The sequence below is a fragment of the Ochotona princeps genome, chromosome 17 (assembly GCF_030435755.1).
Source record: "Ochotona princeps isolate mOchPri1 chromosome 17, mOchPri1.hap1, whole genome shotgun sequence".
In the NCBI taxonomy this organism is placed as follows: domain Eukaryota; kingdom Metazoa; phylum Chordata; class Mammalia; order Lagomorpha; family Ochotonidae; genus Ochotona; species Ochotona princeps.
Window position 1 is genome coordinate 8,585,623 of NC_080848.1, and position 24,606 is coordinate 8,610,228.

The window sequence follows — 24,606 nt, forward strand, 5'->3', positions numbered from 1 at the left end:
CCTGCAGAGCTGTCGTTGGGTGACAGTCTCTGGATCTGATGATGACAGATACAACTTGGCCCGAGTGACTGCAGCTTTCCATAAGGGAGTCGGGACCACACTGGGCTGGATCTGGTCAGGGCACCCTCCCTTTCCCAACCTACACGTGGAGCAGAAGTGCAGGTGGAGCAGAGGCAAGACCGTGCAGCATGGGGTCGCCCGTGGGAATGCCACAGATGGGACATCCTGAGACACAGATGAAACAGACGACAGATACGCGTGCAGCACGAACCCAGCCGTGCACTGAGCCTCTTAGCACAGAGCCTGGGGCTGCTTTTCTAACTCTCAGCCACAGGGTTTGCCAACGAGACAATAACCCAATGACTGACAGGCATAAAGTCCTAAACCACGCTGCACTGGGGAACCTTGCAAGCCCTGGTCACATCTGATCATGACCAGTTTGTATATTTAACAAAATAGCACACGTACCATGTATGTATGTGTTTGCTAACACACGTCTTACATTCACACGCACAAATCACTCCAATCTTGGCCCACTGGTTTCCTCCACAGCTATTCCAATGCAACACAATCTAGTGTCTTAAATACTATTACTTCGCTTCGATTAAAGACAGCTGATCAGAGACGGCCACCATTCTCCCCCCAACTCAGGGCCAGTAACTGCATGTGACGACCTCCAACTCCAGGGTCTTGCCTTCGACTCTGCTGACGCTGCAGGAACCTGGTATCCTGCTAGGCCACATGTGGCCCTCGGGTGCCAGCTGCCTGCCCTGATAGCCACCTTCAGCAGTTTCTCCTGCCGTTTCATAGTGGACCATGGCTTGTGCACAGGAAACAAGTCAAGCTCCCACTCCACAGGGACCTCTACCTGCTACTGGGTGAGCACCAGTTTTGCACGAACTTGTGCAGAGCTGCAGGCGCAGCTGAGAACGGAAGCTGGGGAAGTTTGCACGCACCAGCTCCGGCCACCCTCCGCCCACCCCTACCCCGTCAGCAGGCCTGACCACGTCAAGGAGCTGCTTCCGGGCGACCCCCAGCACTTCTATTCACAGCTGCGGTAGTAAACACCCCCGTGGGGGCGCCTCTCCTGACGTGGCGGATAACCCTCAGGGTCATGGCCCCCAGCGGCGGAAACCACCCTCTCGTTAGCTCCTAACCTGGCTGCTGCCCAGGAGCAGGGCCAGGTCGGGCAAGAGTGGAGTGCGGGGTGGGGTGTGTGGGAGTGGAGTGCTACTCTGCAGGACCGGGGACTCCCAGGAGAGGAACCACTTCCCAGGGTGCCTCTCTGGCTCACACTGGCATGAAAGGGCACAGAACCACCAATAGCCCTTAGAAGGCCGTGGGTGGCTAGCTGGCCCTGGGGGAGGGGTAGCTCCAGTAACCACCGTTCACAGAGTACAGCTGAGTCACTTCCAGGTGACCCTTAGAAAAGCCAAAAATAGGCCCTTTGAAGTACCCATCCCTGACTGACCGGCAGAGCCTCACAGAGGAGTCTGAACTCTCCCCGCCTCCTTCCCTTCCTCCCACGCCCTCTTCCCTTCAGTGAAGGGAAAACACGTGGAAATGACAGGGAAAGGCCATTAGGTCTGTCACTTGCCAGCTGCTCCCAGAAGCATGGGGAACAGTAAGTGTGAAGCCCCCCAGAGCCCGAGAATGCGAGAACATGAGGAACCTGCCAGCTGCAGCATCCAAGAAGTTAGTCATCCATGCATCCACTTTGCATGGCCTGAGTACCAGCTGCGTGCAGGTGCCATGGGGTCCCCTGACAATTCGATGGTGAACTGGACAATTGGAATTCTCGGCTTCAGGAAGCTGCCATGGTCGCGGGGAAGGCCCACCACAGGCAAGCCACGCACACTTGTCGGCTGTCTCGTGTAGCCAAAGCACGCAGGGTGAAGAGAAAACGAAATATATGCAGGGGGACTCCGGCTTTAGAGGCACCCTGATACACATCGCTAAATATAAAGCTGGACTAATGAGCTGGCTGGATGGTGGGGCACAGGGTAGAAAGAATTCACCCCTCGGAGAGGTATGCAGTGGGTCGGAACTGGCCACCCTGCGTGCACGGTACTGTTTGCATAAAGCCGGCCAGGCCCTAAATGACAAGCCCAGACACGGGCTCGCACTTCCTGCACTTACCCTGTGTCCAATCTGGGAGCGGCCAAAGATCACGTCGGAGACATCCAGGCCATCCAAGTGCCGGCCTGGAGGCAGGCTGGCCCCGGAGAGGGCTACCACGGTGGGGAAGATGTCCAGCACGCTGCAGAGAGGACCAACACAGTCAGCCCTGCCCTCGGACTCCTCCCAGCCCAAGCACCCACAGCCTCCCGCCCTCTCCATGCCTGCCTTCCCTGCAGGTTCTGACTTCATGCCTGAGTTTCCAAGGGACACAGTGGGGCACTGGCTCAACAGCCAAGCTGTTTAAATCCCAATGCTTCTGTTTTATGTTCTTTGCAGCGGGCCCAACTCAGGGCTGGCCGAGTGGATGAAAAGGGAAGGAACATGTTTAGTGAATGTTTATGTTGCCATGATTCACAGGGGCACCCCTATGAACCTGTCTGGGAGCTAAGCGGTTCTACACGTCACCAACTAGGTCACAGCCACTTGTTTCGAGAGGAAATGGTGTGAGAGACAAGATTCAGTTCATTTTTCATTGCCTGGGTCTCTGCAGCACACACATTTTACCTTTGTTTAGGATGTCTTGAGATATGAAAAAAAAATCCCACCTCTTTTGTTTTAGCTAGTTTTGTCCACTATACAAAAGTGAATGTTGGGCCCGGCAGCGTGGCCTAGTGGCTAAGGTCCTCACCTTGAACGTGCCGGGATCCCATATGGGCATTGGTTCTAATCCCGGCGGCTCCATTTTCCATCCAGCTCCCTGCTGGGGAGTGATTCATCAGATGGAAGATCTTCCTCTCTATCTCTCCTCCTCTCTGTATATCTGAATCTGTAATAAAAATAAATCTTTATAAAAAAGAAAAGTGAATGTTGGGCCCGAAAGTGTGGCCTAGCAGCTAAAGTCCTTGCCTTGAATGCGCCCCGGGATCCAATGTGGGCGCCAGTTCTAATCCCGAAAGCTCCACTTCCCATCCAGCTCCCTGCTTGTGGCCTGGGAAAGCAGTCAAGGACAGCCCAAAGCTTTGGGACTCTGCACCTGCGTGGGAGACTTAGAGGAAGTTCCTGGCTCCTGGTTTCAGATCAGCTCGGTACCAGCCATCGCGGTCACTTGGGGAGTGAATCATCGGATGGAAGATCTTCCTCTCTGTCTCTCCTCCTCTCTGTATATCTGACTTTGTAATAAAAATAAATAAATCTTAAAAAAAGAAAAAGTGAATGTTGGGGAAGGCATATATTCAGCCTGGTGATCAAGGTGCTGGTTACAACGCCCATGTCCAGAGTTGGCATTGTAGGGTGATGCGTAGGGTGAGTCCTGGCTGCTCCACTTGCAATCCAGCTCCCTGCTAATGAGCCCAGGAGAGCAGTACAAGATGCCCAAATGCTCTGGTCCTTGCATCCATAGGGGAGAGCCAGAAGAAGCTGCTGGCTGCTAACTTCGGTGTGGCCTTGCCCTGGCTGATGCAGCCATTTGGGGAGTGAACCTGTACAGGGAAGACCTCTTTCTGTATGTCTCTCTCTCTCTCTCTCTCTGTAACTCACCTTACAAGTGATTATGTATACACAGTACCTGGGTTTAATTCTCAACTACAGTTCCTCACTACAACTTCCTGCCAGTGCAGACGCTGGAAGGCAGCAGTGATTTCTCCTGTAGTTGAATCCCTGCCACCTACATGGGAGGCCTAGACTGAGTTCCTAGCACCCAGTGAGTTCCTTGGCCCAGCGGTTACAAACCTTTGGGGAGTGCAGCAGCAGATGGAAGTTGTACCTCTTGGCCTATCTTATTAGTTCTTTAAAAAAATGTTTATAGGAGAACAAACTAGAATACTGAAAAATACAAAACGGAGAAGAGTGCACAAGTAGTCCATTACCCAAAGGCAGCTGTTGGTAACATCCTAATAGGTTCTGCTAATGTGATTTAAAAAGGAAAAAAAAAATCCAGAGGTATGATTTGACTATACCATGAAGTACCTCTTCCTCCATCCTCATCTGCTCATGTTGGAAAAACTCGTCAGCAAGAACGAAGGAGCTGCTGTCCCTTCAACAGAGCTGCCCGTCCGAGGGCCTGGCCAACTGAGCGGGTGAGACCTGCCAGAGCCAGGAGCCACAGGCCAACGGGAGGCTAGACTGCACCAGGAAAAAAGCCCTGGCCCCCTGGGGCTCAGCAGGCAGTAGTCCTCAGGCTCATGGCCAAGGGAGGTCTCCAGGCTGCACCTCCCCACTTTCCTGACCTTGAGGACTGCAGTGGGACTCGGCTCTGCTGCCACTGCAGGACGCACCTGCCACGCCAGTGACCGTCAGCCCACCCACAAGCCCTCTCCTCTCCAGCGCTCTGCCTGCAACTGCAGGTAGGCTCTCTCTGTTGCCCGCGGTACGGAGTGTTTCGATTGCACAGTTCAGGAAACTGATGGCTTATCTCTTGAGATACTCGCTCCAGGAGCTGGCATCTCACACTGATGCATTGCCAAGGCATGCAGAGTCAGCATTCACAGAGAACAGAACAGTCCAGAAACCTGTCCAGGGTCCAAGGCTCCTGCCATGAGCTGGGAAGCAAAAAGGACTGCAATGCAGTCTAAAAAGGCTGGGCTGGTTTTGGGGTGTGGGTTCAGGTTCTCTTGAAACTGTGCCCCCTAAAGAGAGGTCAGCTTCACAGATGGGTCCCATCAGCCCTTAACCAAGAAAACAGGAACTGCATTTGGTCTTGAAATAGGTGGCATACTTTCTTTTTCCATCTGATCTTTCCCCCCCTCCATCATGGATTAAGCATCCTAATTATATAGCACAACGGCTAACAGTCACAGAATCCCAGTGCCTCCCAGTCTGGCAGGAACCTCAGAGGTACCTCATTGACTCGGATGACAAAGAAACCCTCTCGCCCACAAGGGAAGCTTCTGCACGCCCTGTGAGTCACACTGCTCTGGCAGCCCCATCCAGCACCGGTCAGCTTGGCTGTGAAAATGCCTTTCAATAATGCAGCAAGACAAGGCCTTGGACTCATCCCTGGAAGAAGGAGGTGCCCCTGGCCCACACAGCCCTGATGCCATCCCCTGGCTCCACGTAAACCTGGGAAAGCATCCACCTCCCCCCACCCCGCCACCGGGGGTTCCCAGTCTTACCCCAGCCCCTCCAATCCTCCAACCTCAACTGAGAAATCGGGTTCTGAGTAGGTGTCTTTGAAAGCGAAAAATACCCAAATCACACCAAACCAAAGCAAACTGCAAACCTTCTCTGCCAAGCCCCTGCATTCGTTTCAAAACTCGGCCTGGGGCACAGCCACGGTCTGTCTTTTCACAGACGTGGGCGCTTTCGCTCCAATTCTGTGGACTTTTTGGGGGCGAGAAGGGCAGGCCAGAGCCTGCTCAGGAAGGCCAGGGCTGAGGAGGCACTGCATGGGGACACGACAGCCTGCCCCACAGTGGGCGGGTGGCTTCTTCGAAGCTGCCACTGCCCCCGTGAACCCCCTGTCCTTCTTCCTGTCATGTTCCAGCCAGCCCAGAGGCTGGCAGCAGGAAGTCTATCTACTTCTGTTGTTCTGTAGAGTGGCCCGTGGAATCCAGGAATAGAGGCACTGGGCTGTGGCAAGAGGGAACAGAGGGGCTCTGGCCACTGAAAAGCCACAGGGGGCAGACTGCTTCCAGTGGGAGCCTGGGTGGGCTCTAGGGCAGTGCAGGATGAGAACAGCTCATGAGTCCTGGGAGCAGCACATCGCTGGGCTTAGGGAAGGGGTGGCAGGTGTTTTACCTGGGAAAAAGAAGGCGAAAAGAGGCAGGACCCTCCCTCCCTTAGGAGGTTAAGCCCAGCTCAGCCGTGGGTGAGCTGTCTGCTCCGAGAGGATCCTCTGCAGCGAGGGAGCAGAGAGCAAACCTTTCCTTGTTGCGAGAGCAGGACCGGTCTTGGGGGCATGCAGGCAATTCTGGCCACATTTGGTTCTCAGTTTCTTCCTTGATTGCCGGTCCTCATCCTTACCCTCCTGTTTTGTTTTGTTTTTTTTTTTTAAGATTTTTTTTATTTTTATTGGAAAGTCAGATATACAGAGAGGAGGAGAGACAGAGAGAAAAATCTGTCCAATGATTCACTCCCCAAGCGGCTGCAACGGCTGGATCTCAGCCAATCTGAAGCCCCTTCCGGGTCTCCCATGCAGGTGCAGGGTCCTAAGGCTTTGGGCCGTCCTCAACTGCTTTCAGCAAGCAGGGAGCTGGATGGGAAGTGGAGCCACCGGGATTAGAACCAATGCCCATATGGCATCCCGGCGCGTTCAAGGCAAGGACGTAAGCCACTAGGCCATAGCGCCAGGCCCTATCCTACTGTTAAAACTAGGTCTCCAGCCCCCACCTGGTCTTGGCAATGTGTCCAAGTTCGACCAGGTAACTTCTCGTGGTCACCTGCTAAGTAAACCTGTTAGAGGTCAGCACAGCCCAATTTCAGGGAGAATAGGGACCCTATAGTATCAGGGGGTGCCCCAAAGCAGACCATGCAGTCCTGTACAGAGACAGAGGGGTGAGGCGTGAGCGTTGGGGGGAGACCACGCTCCCACCTCCGACCCTGTGGCACACTGCCAGGTCCAGTGAAGTGTGATGGGGCTGTGCTAGAAGGTGACACATAAACCATGAGACACTGAGGTGAGCCCCAGCCACCCGCAGCTCCTGCTCCTGGGACCTGGTGGGTGCCTTGGACAGACGAGCTGACTCCCAGGCTGCCTTGTGACTCTTTCAGATATCCGAGACAAGCCACACGCAGCCCCCGGATTCTCAGCTCTCCTGGCTGAAGGGCAGTTTAGCTATTTTCCAGATGGGATTATTTTGAGTCCTTTCCACCACTGGGGTCATCTCTGCACTTGCTCCCCACTTCTTCTCTGAGAGCCTAGTCCTCCTCCCCTGAACAACAGGGGGACCCCCGGGCTCAGCTGCAAGCCCCTGGCCTTCCTGAACGTGGTGGTGAGAAGCTGCCCCTCCAGTGCTGGTTCTTGGCCCACCTGAGTTTGTCCTCCCACGGCACTTGTGGCCTGATGACATTCTGGCTGTCACAGCTGGGAGAAGAGGTGACTGTTGGCACGTAGCAGGTAGAGGCTGCGGCGCCACTGAACATCCCCATGACAAGCAGTGCATAGCCCAAGTTGTGGACAAAGACAAGCTTGAGAAACCCTGCATTACAGTGCAAAATTTATTGGGCGATTTTCATTTTATCGGAAAGGCAAAGAAACAGAAACAGGGTAGAGAGAGAAAGATTTGCCAGTCATTGGTTCACTCCCCAAATACCCACAGCAGCCAGGACTGGCCCAGGCCAAAGCCAGGAACCTGGCACTCAACCTGAATGTTTCCCCCATGGGTGAATGTTTCCCCCACGGGTGGCAGGAGTGCAGGCACACAGGCTGTTCCCTGCTACATGCCGAGATGCACCTTAGCAGGAAGCTGATGGGGAAAAGTCACAGGTTGAAGCGGGCGTTCTAATGAGGGATGCAGGTGTCACCTGGGACAACCTCACTGCTGTACCAAACCAACAGCTGCCCTGCATCAGTATTTTAGGCTAAAACCACCTGCCAAGACGTTCCCCACGGGCTCCCCAACAGTGGGAGCTTCCTGTCTGGCTCACTCACGGCCGGCCTCCCCAGTGTCAGGAGCAATACTGGACCCACAGGTGGACACAACAGACAGCTGTGGAATTAAGGCACTGTCCCCTTTCTGAGTTGTGGGAACAGGCCACATGCAAGAGCTTTCTGGAATCTTTATATGCATGAATCGCAATGATGGCAATCTCTGAAAGGTAGCCAGAGGCAGGCTATTTTAAGCTGGTGGCTAAGATGCCTGCGACACACGAGTGCCTGGTGTAATACCTGGCACCGGTTCCTGCCCATGCAGACCCTGGGAAGCAACAGTGATGGCTCAGCGTACTGGGTTCCTGTTACCCACTTGGGACACCTGAAGCGACATCCCTGCTCCCACCCAGTGCTGGCCAGAAGGGAGGAGAGAACTGGCAGGAGTGCCCAGCCTTCTCTCATTCCTCCCCTGCAACAAATACACTTGTTAGAATTCAAATACTAAAAGATAACGCATGGATTAAGTCTGGGCCCCCTCCTTCCTCCTCATATGCCTTTTTACTATTTATTCTACACCATTCTGTAGTGTTCACGGGACTGTTTCTATCAACGTGATGATGTTCAGATGACCCGAATTACCCAGGGCATCTTAAAGGAATCATCTCCCCTGGGAAAGGAGACCTATAGGTGGTCAGCAGTGTGGACAGGGGTACCAGGTGGGCTCCCAAGAATGTGAAACAGTAACTGTCTCCCCATAGCGGACACAGAAGAAAAAAATGGAAAAAAACTGAGATATTTATCTTACCCACTTTCTTCCATGCCTTGATTCCCCCGCCCTAATCAGAGGCCCACAAGGACGTGCATCACTCTCCACTATGTAAAAATATTTAAATTTAAAATAAAAAAATTCCAGGACCTTCAAGCAAATGCTACCTTGTAGCAAGGACTCGCTTGCCTTGGTTACCCAGCCATCCCTCAGCTGGCTGGTCACATCTAAGGCCCTCCCTCGCCACCGCAATGCTGCAGCTCAGTCACGGGGCCACAAGTGACTCTGAGCGCAAAAGCCCTTCTCCAGTGGGAAGCAGCCACTGGGGTTTTGGTGATGTAACTGCAAAGATGGCTGAGATATTTGTGCATGTGAGGCCCAGCCCATGAACGCTTGGCCCCCCTTGATAAGCACTCTAACTACACCAAGTCAGCCCTATAAAAAGCAGCCCGTCTGGCCCTCTTCCCGGCCGGCCTGACATCACAGATTCCAGGCTGTGCTGTTGTTGTCGCACCTGCTGGCACCCGCTGACAGCACACTGCCTCCTCCTGATTACACGGGGCTGACCCGCAGTGCCTGGGAGGCCTTGCAGGCTGCCAGGGAGGAGGCCTACCAGCTTCTACGAAGGCCTGAAGGCCTGTTTACACTTTCTTTCCTATGGGCTTCTTCCCCAGTGGGTCTGGGGAGGCTGGACAAAGCCTGGGAATTACTCTATTCTACTGCATTCTTCATGCCAGAATACATTATGCTACCAGTAACCAGCAAGCTGATCTTTTAAGAATCATCTCTGCGGCCCGGTGGTGTGGCCTAGCAGCTAAAGTCCTCGCCTTGAATGTGCCCCGGGATCCCATATGGGCGCCGGTTCTAATCCCGGCAGCTCCACTTCCCATCCAGCTCCCTACTTGTGGCCTGGGAAAGCAGTCGAGGACAGCTCAAAGCTTTGGGACCCTGCACCCATGTGAGAGACCTAGAGGAAGTTCCTGGCTTCTGGCTTCAGATCAGCTCGGTACCAGCCACTGCGCTCACTTGGGGAGTGAATCATCGGATGGAAAATCTTCCTCTCTGTCTTTCCTCCTCTTTGTATATCTGACTTTGTAATAAAAATAAATAAATCTTAAAAAAAAAAAAGAATCTGCTCTGAGCACATGACCTGGCTTCTAGGAGGGTGGGCCTTAGCAGGTGAATGAGGCGGAGCAGAGGGGTGGGGCAGAGTCCTCCTGTGAATCAGAAGAAGCCAAGGAGCCCCCTGTTGCACACCATGGCCTCCTACGATGATACTGCTTGCTGATCTACACACCACAGCCAGCTTCTCTGCCCAGCAGGGGGCCTCCACAGGGAGATAAGAACAGAGATAGTTACCACATGTTTGTGATAAAGGACACACCCCGGAGACTGTCACTGGGTTGTAGAAGCTTCACTGTCAAGAGCAGGGAGAACATTCTTCTTCTTTCCCTGCTGGCCTGCTGGGGCCACATCCCTGTCCCCCCCCCCCCTTCAAGGGCAAGTAGACTCCTGTCTGGGGGCCAAGTAATGGCCAGGGACATGCTGCCTGCTCCCAGCCATCCCGAGGATACCCTCCAACCTCCCCCGCAAGCACCAAGGCTGGATCCCCCCCCAGAGCATCAGGGATCTGCAGCCCACCATTAGCGTGGTCCAGGTCAACCTGGGAGACATGGCTGCAGCTGCAGCTTTCCTGCAGGAGACACAACCAAGATGGGAGCTGGGGAGGGGAACCAGCTCCAGAGCCCTCTTCCCTTAGCCAGGATCCCCTCACACACAAGCAGCCCACTTCAGCGTGGGATTGTCCAGTGGCAAATCCACACTGCAGAGACCCAAGTCTTAGAAGTCTCTATCTGGGGCCCGGCATGGTGGCCTAGCAGCTAAAGTCCTCGCCTTGAATGCACCAGGATCCCATATGGGCACCCGTTCTAATCCCGGCAGCTCCACTTCCCATCCAGCTCCCTGCTTGTAGCCTGGGAAGGCAGTCGAGGACAGCCCAAAGCTTTGGGACCCTGCACCCGTGTGGGAGACCCGGAAGAGGTTCCTGGTTCCCGGCTTCAGATTGGCACAGAACCGGCCGCTGCACTCACTTGGGGAGTGAATCATCAGATGGAAGATCTTCCTCTCTGTCTCTCCTCCTCTCTGTATATCTGACTTTGTAATTAAAATAAATAAATCTTTAAAAAAAAAAAAAAAGAAGTCTCTATCTGGAAGAACCCAGACTATGGAGGCGCTGAGAGCACCCCGAGGCCTCTGGCCACCCCGACATCCAGAGTCCTTCTTGCTGTAAATCCCAACATGTCCAAGCAGTTTGGGTCTCCTACCTTAGCAAGGCAGTGATGGTGACATTGGCTGGTACTCTGCCTGGCCAGTAAGCCAGCGCCGGGACCCGGTGGCCTCCTTCCCAGGTGGTCTGCTTGGCTGGACTCCCCCCTGTAGGAGGAAGAGGAGGGACAGGTGCCTCAGTGAGGATGACAACTCAGCTAAAAGCCGGCCTCTGAGTCAACAGTTCCGCTCTAAGAGCGCCCAATTTTCCCACTGAGCGCGTTGGTTTTTAGCTAACTAGGTGTACCGCACTCCCCAGTGGGCTTGGATATTTCAGCACCCCTTTTTAGCTTACTAGCTTCACCATGCTCATAGAAGCTCGTGTCCCTCCCAAACCCTAGCATGTGACGAGTCGGTTCTGTAAGACAGTTCCTGACTTGCTTCTCTTGTGCCCCCAAATCATAAGGTGTCATTGGTTTTGTGCACTAGGTGCGTAGTAGGAGCTTCACAAATATCTGAGGAATAAACACATCTGTCTTCCTCATGATCATAATACACCCATCTATTTGGAATGAAAAAATATAATGATTCACAAAGAGAGAAAGGCGGACATTTCCCCAGCTATTCAATTCGCCTAATACCCAACAACTGAGCTAGCCTGGATCTTACTGTTTTGCTTTGCTCTGTTTTGTTTTTCCTCCAACGGATGAGTTGTTCTGAAGTCGTAGAGACTGTTGCCTCTTGGGGCGAGGGAAGAGCAACCTCCGTGCAATCTATGAATTTCCAACATTAGTAATTAAAAGAATTATTTTTTTAACTACCAAGCCAAAAGTGAGCACCAGGGTGAGCGATGGCCAGCGATGGCCAGCGGGCTGGAAGGGATGAGGTCATGCTTTATGGAAACATCCTGAATACATGTTGCATTGAATTAACCATGACCATCCCCACCACTCCCACACATACCCCACCCTCATCCTGGTTGAGCCAGAGGCCAAAGATTCCACAAAGTTCGCGTGTACACAGCCCTTCCAAAGCAAATGTGTTCCGAGGCTTGTACTCAACTGTGGTCAGGCAACTTTCCCACATTTGGTGAGTGCGAAAAATCCAAGCTATCGTGAGGAGGGGCAGGGCGGGAAGACAAGATGAAAGCTGCTGTTGCTGGGTGCTCACACTGCTGGAAACGGGCCCTTTGATGTTGCTGGCTCAGTGCCCCCTACCGGAAATGCTCAGGATTCCCTGGAGGAGTCCCCCCTCAAGTGCTGAAGTCAGAAACAAAACAACTCCCGTCCTATGGGCTGTTTATGTGGAAGGCTGTGGGGCTTGAGAAACCAAATGAACACCCTGCAGCCGGAGTGAGAACCTCTTTGATCTCACCCTACATTGCTCAAGTGTATTCCTGCCTTCAAGGGCCGTGTCTCTCCCAAATACGCACAGCATCCTCCGCAATTATACAAGCACGGAGCAGAGAATGCAGAACTGCGGCAAGCACAAAACGCATTTCCACGTGGCCCTGGAGTGCTTGACTTAATGCCTCAGCCTAAGCCAGAGAGCAAATAGCCACCACACACACACTGCAGTTCTGTGAATTCTACACCCATGAGGGCATCTACAACGAGGCGGGGCGGGAGGGCACCCTTGAAGACATGTAGCCTGTTGATTTACACATGCATGGTGGACAACATTCAAATGCCCTTGCTCGACCTTTGAGGACAGATGTTAAGGGAAGATCAAGGCTCTTGTTTCAAATCATTAGCCTGGCTGGTCATCCAGAGAGCAGGAGCTGTGTGTCTGCTCTGCGACAGGCAATGAGCACAGGCGTGGCACGTGGGGTTGGCTCCCTGCCTCCAGCATGCTCCTAGAAGGGTACACTGGCTCCTAATGAACACATGTGCTAACTGATCCTCACCACTAGGGATCTGTTTTGTCACGACCTTCTGTGTTGTTCTTTCGCGAGGGACTGACTTCCAGGAGGAATGCATCAGCTATGACACACATCTGACTCGACAAGGTAGACAGTCCACATGCAAAGGCCCAGGAAGGCAGAGAAACAAAGAAAAACCCTGACCAGGGTCCGGCGGCGTGGCCTAGCGGCTCAAGTCCTCGCCTTGAACGCCCCGGGATCCCATATGGGATCCCGTTCTAATCCCGGCAGCTCCACTTCCCATCCAGATCCCTGCTTGTGGCCTGGGAAAGCAGTTGAGGACGGCCCAAAGCTTTGGGACACTGTACCCACATGGGAGAGCAGGAGGAGGTTCCTGGTTCCCGGCATTGGATCGGCACACACCGGCCCGTTGCGGCTCACTTGGGGAGTGGATCATTGGATAGAGAATCTTCCTCTCTGTCTCTCCTCCTCTCTGTATATCTGGCTTTCCAATAATAATAATAATAATAATAAAAAACCCTGACCAGCGGAAGCCCCTCTCACTCGTGCAGCTGACTAGCTCAGCGCTGGCTACATATTGGTTTTAGTTTTTAACAGAAAGACACAATTGTACATTCCAGCCACGCAAATAATCACAGGCCCACAATCCTCGTCCTCAAACCTCTAGAAAGTCCAAGTGTGGGCAAACAATTATATATTCCAAAGAACAACAACAAAACATTTATCACCCACAACATGGACACTATCTGGTTCCTAATCTCAATTTCTTTTTCACTGGCACCAGGTGAGCAAATTCTGGAATGATCCAGCAAGAACCATTCTGGAGTCTATCATACGCATGTGCCTGTGCTGAGTGACATTTATTGTGGTTTCCTGATTTTCACCGATTGCTTACTTTGAGAAGTGGCGGGGAGGGGTGGCTGTCACTGCGGGATCATCCTCCCACCCACCCCACCCCAACCCTGCAACAGGTGGAGCTGGACCAGCCCAAAACTGGAGGCCAGAACCTGACCACGGTCCCCCATGGGCATGAGAAGGAACCCAGCTGCTCGAGTACCACCTGCTGCCTTCCAGGGGCCACAGGAGCAGGAAGTCATGGGACCCGAACTGCGGCACTTGGAAATGAAAGGAGAACAGCCCGAGACATAGTGAGCAATACATCAACCGTTCCTCTTGGGATTTATTTATACCACCAAAGGGTAGATTCCAGGATGGCTTCCCTGGGTCCCCTAAAACTCTTCATATCACTTCTTCTTATTAATGGAAAAGGATTCTGAGTTATGCATAATAGTAACGGTGACAGTGATATTCCTATTTACTGAGCCATTAACAGGTACCAAGTTAAGCATTTCTGAACATACTGCTAAGTGCTTCTCTGCATTATTGCACTAAATCTTATGATAGCCTCTTGAACCAGCTGCTGTGAGTCTCATTTTTTTTTAAAGATTTATTCATTTTATTACAGCCAGATATACAGAGAGGAGGAGAGACAGAGAGGAAGGTCTTCCATCCGATGATTCACTCCCCAAGTGAGCCGCAACGGGCCGGTGCTGCGCCGATCCGATGCCGGGAACCAGGAACCTCTTCCGGGTCTCCCACGTGGGTGCAGTGTCCCAATGCATTAGGCCGTCCTTGACTGCTTTCCCAGGCCACAAGCAGGGATCTGGATGGGAAGTGGAGCTGCCGGGATTAGAACCGGCACCCATATGGGATCCCGGGGCTTTCTTTTTTTTTTTTCTTTTTATTGTATTGTTGTTGACAATTTTTACATAGTTAATTACAGTTAAAGGAAAAAGAAGAAAAAAAAAAGGTTCAGGGGGATAGGAAAGTGGGTAATACTATTATGTCCATATTGTTTCCATCATGTATCTGAGGATCCCGGGGCTTTCAAGGCGAGGACTTTAGCCGCTAGGCCATGCCGCCGGGCCCAAGTCTCATTTTTTAAATGAGGAAACCAAAACTCAGGGAGACTAAGCAATTTGCCCAAGATCCCACGGTCAACCAATGATAGAACCTGGATTTGAATCAGGCTGAACAGCTCAGACAGCAGCTCCACCCACCAAATCTTCTGGAGCATCAGTGCCCACCCCAAAATGCATGTTAGAACGACCAGTGGAGCTTCTTAGAAAAACCCTATCAGTGGCAGCGCTGTGGAACAGCGGGTAAGGCCTCCAGCTGCAATTTCAGCAAGTCCCAGCTGCTCTACCTCCAATCCAGCTTCCCACAATCCATCTGGGAAAGCAGAGGAAGATGGCCCACATGGGAGAACCAGATGGGGTTACAGGTCCCTGGTTTCTACGTGCCCAGCCCTGGCCACTGGGGCCACTTGGGCAGTGAACCAGAAAAAGGAAGACCTATCTCTCCTCTGTAACTCTGTCTTTCAAATGTATAAATACATAATTTTTAAACGTTTGGCTTCAGACAGCCACACCAAGGCCTCTTCCCAGTAATTCTGATTTCATCGGCCTGGGGCGGAAGATGGCTCCTGATACCAAGGCAGCCAATCCTAGGACTTCCCATGCAGAATACCTTCCCAGGCAAGATTGGGATAACACATTCTCAAACAAAAGACAGCTTAGGGGCTCTTTAATGCTAGGCTTTATTTGGCCCACACCTTCCTAAATTTATGTCACAGCATCATAAAGATGGCATATCAATGCCGATATCAGGATAGAGAAGCCCATAATGAACCGTTTGCACATTCTTCCACTTCAAAAGCTGTTTGTGGCTTGCGATATGGCTCCTGCTTTGAGCCCGCAGTACAGCTGCATTAGGTGTGTGCACTGCATTGGCTTTCTGTTGAGGAATGCATGTCTTAGGGCCGTGAGAATGCATTTCAACGCACTTGTGGTTACTTACAACTCTAATTAAAGCAGAACCTCTTACTTAAAGCAATAAATATTTAGCCTCAGCAACCAAAATACAAACAGAATCATGATTCATGAGTTTGCTTGCTTGTTCTTCCATGGCTACGGAAGTGAGGTGGCATTCCGTGAAGACAGCCTGGCCCGCACGAAGACCTGTGGTCTTTCTTGGAAGTGACCCAAGGCAGTGGTGCTCGTTGCGGGTGGGGAAGGCAGGGGAGTCCGTGAACTTCTCCACACAGTACAATCCCTGGGTGAGAACTCCCCGCAGAGTAGGACTCCTGAATTCTGTTCCCAGCAATTCCAGTTTAACACCTCCAGGGTGGGGCTCTGACTCTAGGTGATTCTGCCGCCAACAGCCCAAGGACCCATGTTGGGGAAGCGTTCCCAGGGGAAGTCGGAGGTGCTTCCAGAGGCAGACCAATTGGAGTTCTAACCCCAGTGTGTGCCTTCTAGTCACATGGCTGTGGGCTGTGGGCTCTGCTTCACTCTGTTCTGATCTGCTGGGCCATAAAGGTGGAAATGATAGTGCTTATCTCCTGGGCATCCTGGAATGGTTATGCAAGGTCACGTCCACCAAGTCCTACACAAGGCACTTCCGCATGGTGCTGGCCTCCTGAGTAACCATCACATGCAGTAAAATCAAAAAGCCCACATGATCTACAGGTGGTCAGTAGCCGAGATCATAACCTGAATGCTCACTCCCAGACTTCAGCCCTCCGACAGTTTGCTTTGGCGTGCATCACATCCTACTTTTATTGGTAACATTATTTTGAATGCCCTTAGACAGGGCCCTCTCTCCAGTTTACTGAATCTCTAATGCTGTCCCCAACTGGCAAAAAAACAGCATTTGTCCCCTTAGGACACTTGCCTGTTACACAGGGCATGCATGGGCATTTGCTCTGAGCAGTGCACATTCTGCAACCTTCTAAAGAAGCAGGCTTCGTTTCTAAGTATAACTACATGCCCTTGCCAAGGATGCCCATAGTGTACTGTTTTCTAGAAACACTGGGTAGCCAGGCCTCTTTTGTTTGCACCCAGGACCCTGGCTGGCCCAGAGTGACCTTGTGGAGGAGCTCCATTAAGCCTGCTGGCCAAAGGCCCAGTGGGAGGCGTGAGGTGACAGTTCCATCAGCAGGCTCTGTCCGCACCCAGGGCCAACAGTTCATGTCCCTTTGCACCTTGCTTGCTCACCCCACAGCACCTCTGACCTTTCCCCACCCCACCCCCACCTCAAACTGGACAGAAGGCCCCTGATGCAGACCGGCTTCCCACTGGGGGGAAGGTTATGTAACAACCTGATAGCATCAAATTACAAACAACCGGGGTTTCTAGAAGCTGCAATGCCAAATTCAACAGAATGTTTCCTCATCACCAAGGGGAGGAAGGAACAGCTCTGTTCTTCAAATAAAACAAGGAAAGATTTTCCAGACAGAGGAGCTGTCCCTGAGGGGGGATAACAAGGTGTCGGTTCTGTCCCGGGTAGGAAACAGGTCCCAAGAAGGGTCGATGGACAGGAGCCAGGTCTCCTGGGCGGGCCTGAGGGCACTGGCACAGCAGTGGGAGGGAGGGTCTCTCTGCTCCACTGACCAGCCCCCTGCCCCTGCTCCAGCCCCGCCAGTTTGCAGCTGGGCTGCTTCGCATCCCTGCAGGGCACTAGCCAAGTGGAGCATCCTCGCTCGGGCACCGGGTAAAGCGATGACTCTGGAGCTGCTGCCTCCTCCTAGCAGCCCAGCCGGGCGGCTTGGCCAGGAAAGAAAAAAGCCAAGGAGGGGGGCCGAGGGGCCCAGGAACAGGGGGAAGACAGCGCGTGGCCTGACGTAGTGGGCTGGCTTTGGTGAGAAAGAAGCAGGGCTCCGGTACTGTTTGTCCTGCTCCGTTGCGAAAACACTGCCTGGCTTCTCTCTTTGATCTGCTCTAAGACTGGGCCCCCTTACAGCGGGGGGTGCGCACGTCCCACTGATGAGGAACCTGGGCCAGCAGGAGCACAGAGTGCGGAGCGACCCCAGCCACCTCCCCAGCCCCACTCCAGGAGCTGTACAGCCCAGCATGCCTCCTGGAGCCCCCCAGCCGAATTCAGGCAGAGGCAAGAGGCAGGGGAGGCTGTGCGCATGTTGACAGGAAGCTCATCTGGAGGGCAAAGAAGCAGGAGTACTTGCCCCCACACATCTCACCACCCTACAGGTCAAGTGAATGCTCAGGGTTCCCAAGACAGGGCAGCTCAGCCACACCCCACCACAAGCCAGGTGCTGGGTCCCACAGATAGCATATCGAGGTTTGCGGCAAGACCTAGCCTAACAGCGAGAGCTGCCCGGACAGGATCACAGCCCTGCCCAGAGCAAAGCTTCCCAAGACACTCGTCTATCCCCAGACACTGGCTAGGCCAGCACTTCAGGAAGCGTAAAAGGGCCGGGGGCAGTTTCTCATCCTTTGCTTCTCTGTGCAGGTTGTTAGGGCCAGAACGAAAGAATTGAGTCTTGTGAAATCATCCATGGAGACCAAGTGCATGGCTAGGTGCCTCCCTCCTGTCCGATACCCCAGTCCTTTCCCCAGCAAGGCACACCGGTGGGTCCGAGATCTGAAGCCCACCCTGGGCCCCAAAGTCACGGGCTCTTTCCCCCTCTCCACCATGCTTCCCACCGATTGAGCAAGACTCAGGCCGCCACTGGGGAGAAAGACATTTTCCTTGACAGCCGTGAGATTCAAAGAGGCGAGACAGGATTTTCCAGACAGCTGGGCAGTGAGTGGGGCAGAACGAAGTGTGAGCGGCAGGGCTTAAGCTCTTGGGGGGGGTGCTGCTGGACCTCGGGCTGGTCCTCCCTGAGCCTGCGGCTGATTCCCCACGTGGCCAGCAAGGAGGCAAGAAGAAAACACATAGAGGTCTCTTCCAACTCTACATTCCCCGAATGCAGGGAGAGTCCTGGAAGGTTTTAGTTTTTCACTCTCCCCAAATTCCCACAGCAGCCAGGGACGGCTCAGCTCAAAGCTGGGAGCTATGAATTCTGTCCACATATGTCATGGGGTTGGCAGGGACCCTGTTACTTGAGCCATCATCTGCTGCCTCCCAGACTGGGCATAAACACAAAACTAGAATGCAGAGCAAAGAATGGCACCCTGACATGAAACATGGGCATCCCAAGCTGAGTCTTAACCACCGTGCCTGCCCTATTCCTGGAAATTTCTGCCACTGGCCTGGTGACAATAAATAAAAAGCTTTATTTTATTGATTTGAAAGGAAGAGTCACACAGAGCAAGAGAGAGATCTCCCATCTATTAGTTCACTGCTCAAATGGTCACAATGACCAGGACTGGGCCAGGCCAAAGCCAGGAGCTTCACCCAGGTCTCCCACATGGGTACAGTGACCCAAGCTCTTGGGCCATCCTCCACTGCACAAGCAGAGAGCTGGATCATAAGTGGAGCAGCCAGGACTTGAACCTGTGCCCATTTAGGATGCCAACATCTCAGGCAACAGTCTAATCTGTTATAGCACAGTGCCAGGCCCACAATTATACTTCTGCTGGTGCTCAGCTTCACTGATGTTAAAGTAATGCTGAAAATGGAGCAAGAAGTCTGGCAGGAGGTGGGGGGAGGGAGGAGTGAGACGGGAGCACCTGCGGCAGGGAGATGATGTTCTGGGACCAGCCAGGGTTGGTGGCATGATACTACAAATGTGCCTAATGCTGTTGAACTGCACAATTTGAAATCGTTCATTTAATGGGATGTGGATTTCACTTCAATTTTTAAAACTGAACAACATCACCGTTGCTCTGAAAGCCCTTCCGCATTTCCTCCAAACTCAGGTCAAAAATCATTTACTGGAAGGAAAAGACCTTCTATTCCATCTGCCTGCGACACGCTGCCAACACAAAGCCACCTGGGCAGCTGCAGACAGCTGTGCCCTGCTCTGGCCTTTCCCACTCCAGGCAGACCCCTACCTGGCTGTCTCCCACTCATTCCCAGAAACACAGATCTCCCCAAGGATGCCTGATGCACCACTGAATACAGTGGTTACCAGCCACGGGCAGCTTCTGAGCCAGAGACCTGGGACCAAGGAAGTGGCCTCTAATTAATGTGGGTAATGCTACGCATAGCAAACAGTGTTAACCTGCTTCCACATGACCCAAAGGACTTGCTAAAACATGGGTTGTGCGCCCCAGGGTAGCTGCCTCAGCAGAGGGGAGAGCTTGTGTTGCTAATGAGTTTTCAGGAAGAGTTCATGACGCTGGTGTGGGTAGCCCAGCTCGATAACCACTGGTCCAGTGCTGAAAGCTGGACTCAGAGAATTCTAGCCTCCTATGATCCTTAAACTCAGATGCTCTATACTGGCAGTTCTCCAAGTGCAGTCCCCTGGACCAACCATCTCAGCATCACCTAGATGTATATTAGAAATGCCACAACCTGAGCTGGTGTTGCCATGTAGCAGGTAAAATTACGATGTCTACAATGCTGGCACCCCATATGGGCACCGGCTCACGTCCCAGCTGCCACTTTTCCCATTAGCTTCTGCCACCTACTCGGGACACCTAGATGCAACTCCATGGCTTTGGCCTGGTCCAGCCCTGACTGTTGCAGCTCTAAGTAGAATGAACCTGTAGACAGAAGTTCTCTCTCAGAGGTAGCAAAAGCTAATGGACTGGGAAAGCAGTGGAGGCTGGCCCAAGTCCCTGGCTCTTACACCCACATGGGAGACCTAGAAGAAGTACCTGGCTCCTGACCTGGGACCAGCCCAGTTCTGGCTGTTGGGGCCACCTGTGGGGTGAACCAGCAGATGGAAGACCTCCTTTTCTCCTTCTCTCTCTGTAAGTCTGCCTTTAAATGAAAAAAAAAAAAAAAAAAAAAAAAAATATATATATATATATATATATATATATCCTTCTGTTTTTTAAGTTCTCTGTCTCTCCCTTGCTCTGTGACTCTGCTTTTCAAATAAATCAGTCTAAAAAAAGAAAGGCCACACCTGTCCCACCAAGTCAGCTCTCCTGTGTCAACAGGACCGTCTGCCTGCTGCAGCCAGAGGATTTCCACACTCGATGCTCAGGCCTTGGGGTCAGGAGTTTTCTTGGATCTCGCTAACCCTGGGCATGGAGCCTGGTTCCTGGTATACAGTAAGCACTCACTAAGTAGGGACACTGGGACAGAGTAGGTCTACAGGAGACAGGAAGGGAGGGGAGGAGGGTTACAGGTGGCCAGCTGGTGAAAGTGTTTCTCACCGAGCAAAGTCCTTTCTGTAGAAGCCAGAATCTGTGTCCCGAAACCTGACTCACTGTTGCGACACTGCCTGGTTTGGGGATAGGGAGAACAGGCAAGACGAATCCTGGGGACAGGAGCAGGTTGTCTTCTTGGGGAACCAAGAGCTATCCACCAAGGAACCCCTAGCCACAGGGCCTTGACCCCTACCCCTGTCCCTAGTCTCCATGTGTTCTGGACTGTTACCCTGAGAAAGCTGAATCCACGCCATCCCAGGCACTCCCTGAAGATGGCTGCCTGGCCCCAAGGTGTCACAGACCAGAGGTCAGGAATTCCCATCAGCTCATGCCAGACGCCACTGCCAGCCACACGTGGTTCCTACAGGCTGTGGCAGTTCACGAGGCGTCACACTGATCTCATCCATTTCCAATTCTCCCTGGCAACTCTGCCCCGCCCAGTGCTCTCCAGGAATCAGACCTTGAAATCACTGGAGGGAGCCCAAGAGATCAACAGAGAGAGAACAAGAGATACCAACCCACAGGCTGACACAGAGAAACCTGCTTGCCAAGCAAGAGAGCAGAGGAGGAGCAACTCAGTCCTCCCGAGCCCAGCTCCATCTCCAGACAAGACAGGTGGCTGCCATCTCAAATGCTCACAGAGTCAGTTCTCAAGAGCTTGAACCCAAGAGATGCCAGGTCAGAGCTGAAGAGTAAAAATGAGCGACTGACACTTTCTTCCTGCCATCAGACACCAGGCACACGGAGTCTGTTTCTAGCTAACTGTCAATCCCCTTTCCACTACAACCTGCTACTTCTCTGGGAGTTGTGGCTACTGAGCCCCTGTGCCCGCTTCCCAGAGATGCCTCCCACGCCCCAGTCACCCCCAGTGGGCCCCACTGAGCCTGGCGGAAACCTCTACCTCGATGAGTCTGCCACGCTCCAGTGAAGGGCCCCACACTGCCCGCCAGCTCACACTTCTGAGCCCAGGGCCCGTTGTCTCCTAGAAACAAACAAAAAAATCAACATGAGTTTGTCAAGAGATTGAGGGGACACTCACTAGTAGCCTCTCTCTGGACCCATATCCCTGGGGAAGTCCCTCCTAGGGACTGGACAAAAGGACTGTCCAGGAGCCTAGGGCGATGGCTCAGTGGCTAAATCCTCACCTTGCAAACACCAGGATCCCATGTGGGCGCCAGTTCATGTCCTGGCTGCCCCATTTCCCATCCAGCTCCCTGCTTGGGGTCTGGGAAAGCAGTCGAGGACGGCTCAAAGCCTTGGGACCCTGCACCCGTGTAGGAGACCTGGGGGAGGCTCCGGACTCCTGCCTTTAGTTCAACTCAGCTCTGGCCAATGTGGCTGCTTGGGGAGTGAACAGCAGAGAGAGATTTTTTTTCTCTCTGTTTCTCCTTTCTGTAAATCGGCCTTTCTAATAAACAAATAAATACAGCCTTTTTTTTTTTTTGTAAGGACTGTCCAGGCAGTAGGCAAATATACTAACTTTTGAAGCCCTGTGGATACAAAGGTGTAAAAAATTGGGTTTCCGACAGAGTTGAGCATTCCCTGCCCCATGCCAGCCCCATCCTGAGCCTATACCCTTAGGACCCTTTGGTTTCTACACAGTGTTAGCAATGCCATCAGCACTGTCATCAGCACGGGCCCTGCACCTGTTCAGTGAGTGCTTGCTGCACACCCAGAGCTTCTCACATATCATCTCGGAACCTTCCAGCAGCCTGAGCAATAGATTCCGCCAGTGGCCCAATTAGGCAGACAATGAGGTAACTTTGCCAGTAGTACAGATGGAAACCTAGGCTTCCGTGTGACCCGGAAGCAGTGCATGCAGCCACTGTCCTTGCTCCAGACAGGATACAAATACGCAATGCCATGTGTGAACCCTTCAAAACACACACATTTGGCCTGGGGGTTAGGATGCTGGCGAAGATACACACATTTCCCATCAAAGTACTCGAATCTAGTTCCTGATGCCAACTTTCTGTAAGACACTACCTGGGAGACAGGCGTGATGGCCCAAGTACGTGGATCCCTGCCACCCATTTGGGCAACCTGGATTGAGTTCCCAGCTCCCAGCTTTGGTCCAGGCCAGGCTCAGCTGTTGTGGACATTGAGAGAATGACCTAGCACATGGGTGCCTCCCCCAACCCCGGCCTCTCACATGTAAACACAATTTTCAACATTCGACAGTCAAGCCAACAGACATTAATCAGGGACTCAAGTTCAAAGTCAGTCCCTTTTCCATTAAAGAAGAGCATTGCTCTTCAGGGCACGTACACAGTGTTATACACGGGAAGACAGCTGGTCTGCACGGCTTCTATTACCCTACCTGTAAACCAGAGGAGTGTATTTTCTTGTGCTGTGCGGTCAACTTTGTCCTTGATCTGACCCACCAACCAGTCCATCTCTCGGAGACTTGCAACATATGGGCCTGGGCCCTGTGGGTCTGCTGGCGGCTCGGCTGCAGGTAAGGGCACGTGCATGTGGGCCAGGGCCACGTAGAGCAGGAAGGGTCTTCCGCTGGCACTGAAACAGGAGAGGCAGAAGGTAGTCTTGCAGGAGGTCCTTCCCACCCCCGTGTGTCCTCCCCCACTTTGCAGAATCCTCAAGCCTCCTCCAACCCCAGCGCATGGCGGGACACTCTTACTAGGTCACAAATTAAGAGTAGCTACTGACCTTCAACACTTCCCAACAGCTTAGCTGCTTTGAGTCATTCTCCTTATAACCACGCAGTTCTCTGCAGACCAAGAGGTCTAAGGCAAGGAGGGTGGAATGTCCGTCCCAACGAGGATCTGAGCCCACACCTAGCCGATAGCAAAGCCCCTGCCTGTACCTGCTGTGCCCTGGGATGTACACTGCCACAGCTGACTCCCAGCATGCACAGCTCTCGCTGACCACACAGAGCTCTGGGGACACAGAGGACCACCCAGGAATGCCTAGCTCAAGGCCATGTTAGAGGTCCTGGCACAAGGCCACCTCTCTATTGCCTGATTTCCCCCCTGGAAGTCCAGAGGGCAAGGTTTAGACAGGGCCAGGCTGGCATCCACGCATAGACCCTGTGGTTTCCATTTCCAGCCAGAGCTTCCTGCCTCCTACCCTCCCACCCCCACTCCTGGACAACTGCACCTGCAGAGCCAGTCTGTCCCTTTCTGAAGGTCACATTCATGGGAGGGGAGTCTTTTGGAGAACACGGGGTAAGGGTGTGGTCCAGTGAGTCCCGGAAAGTGTATATCAATTCCCGCAGGGATTCACATTGGCCCCAGTACTGCACCTGTTCACTCTGACCCAGGGCCTCAGCTCTACAGCATGTCCCACTCTTCGAGCCCCCCACATCCCAGTTCCCCAAAGTCTGTGATTTCCAATGTGCTTGCCCTCAGATCGCTGCTCTTTTTAATACTTTACTGAGGCCAGCCATGTTTCGTAGTGGGTAAAGCCTCTGCCTGCAGTGCCAGTATACTCTTTGGGTAGCAGTTCAAGTCCTGGATGCTCCACTTTTGATTCAGCTCCCTGTAAACGCACCTGGGAAGGCGGCAGAGGACAGCCCTAGAGTTTGAGCCCTGACAGCCATGTGGAAGTTCCAGCTGAAGCTCCTGATTCCTGGCTTGAACCTGGGCCACCCCCAGCTACTGTGCTATTTGGGGAGTGAACTAGCAGATGTAAGATTTCTCTTTCTATCTCTCCCACTTTCTCCATAACTCTGCCTTTCAAATATGTAAACAGATCTTTTCAAAAAGTGTCTAGTCGTGGATACCAGAGGATGGAGATAAGATAAGGAGGGTAGAAGAATGACTAACAAGTACTAAATTACAGCGAGCTAGCAATAAGCGCCTCTGGGATGCCTCTACATCACAGAGGCGCTATAGATGATGATAATGTACTCTCCGTTTCTCCAAACAAACCACATGAAAGGAGTTGAGTACTTTTCAAACATTCAATACAAAAGAAATGCTACATGTTTGAGGAGACAGGCGGGTTTACCTTGATC

General features: G+C 52.8%; 1 protein-coding gene across 6 annotated transcripts in view; it reads right to left on the reverse strand.

The window, feature by feature from the left end:
* ARSG (arylsulfatase G) overlaps positions 1 to 24,606 on the reverse strand; it is a 116,571-nt gene that overhangs the window by 10,605 nt on the left and 81,360 nt on the right. For all 6 annotated transcript variants that reach the window (XM_058676431.1, XM_058676428.1, XM_058676429.1 and 3 more), the window contains exons 7-10: positions 22,951 to 23,147; positions 21,532 to 21,612; positions 10,739 to 10,847; positions 2,140 to 2,260 (exon numbers count right to left, since the gene is read on the reverse strand). In XM_058676431.1, coding sequence (XP_058532414.1) covers positions 2,140 to 2,260; positions 10,739 to 10,847; positions 21,532 to 21,612; positions 22,951 to 23,147 — 508 coding nt within the window. The remainder of the gene's footprint in view (positions 1 to 2,139; positions 2,261 to 10,738; positions 10,848 to 21,531; positions 21,613 to 22,950; positions 23,148 to 24,606) is intronic.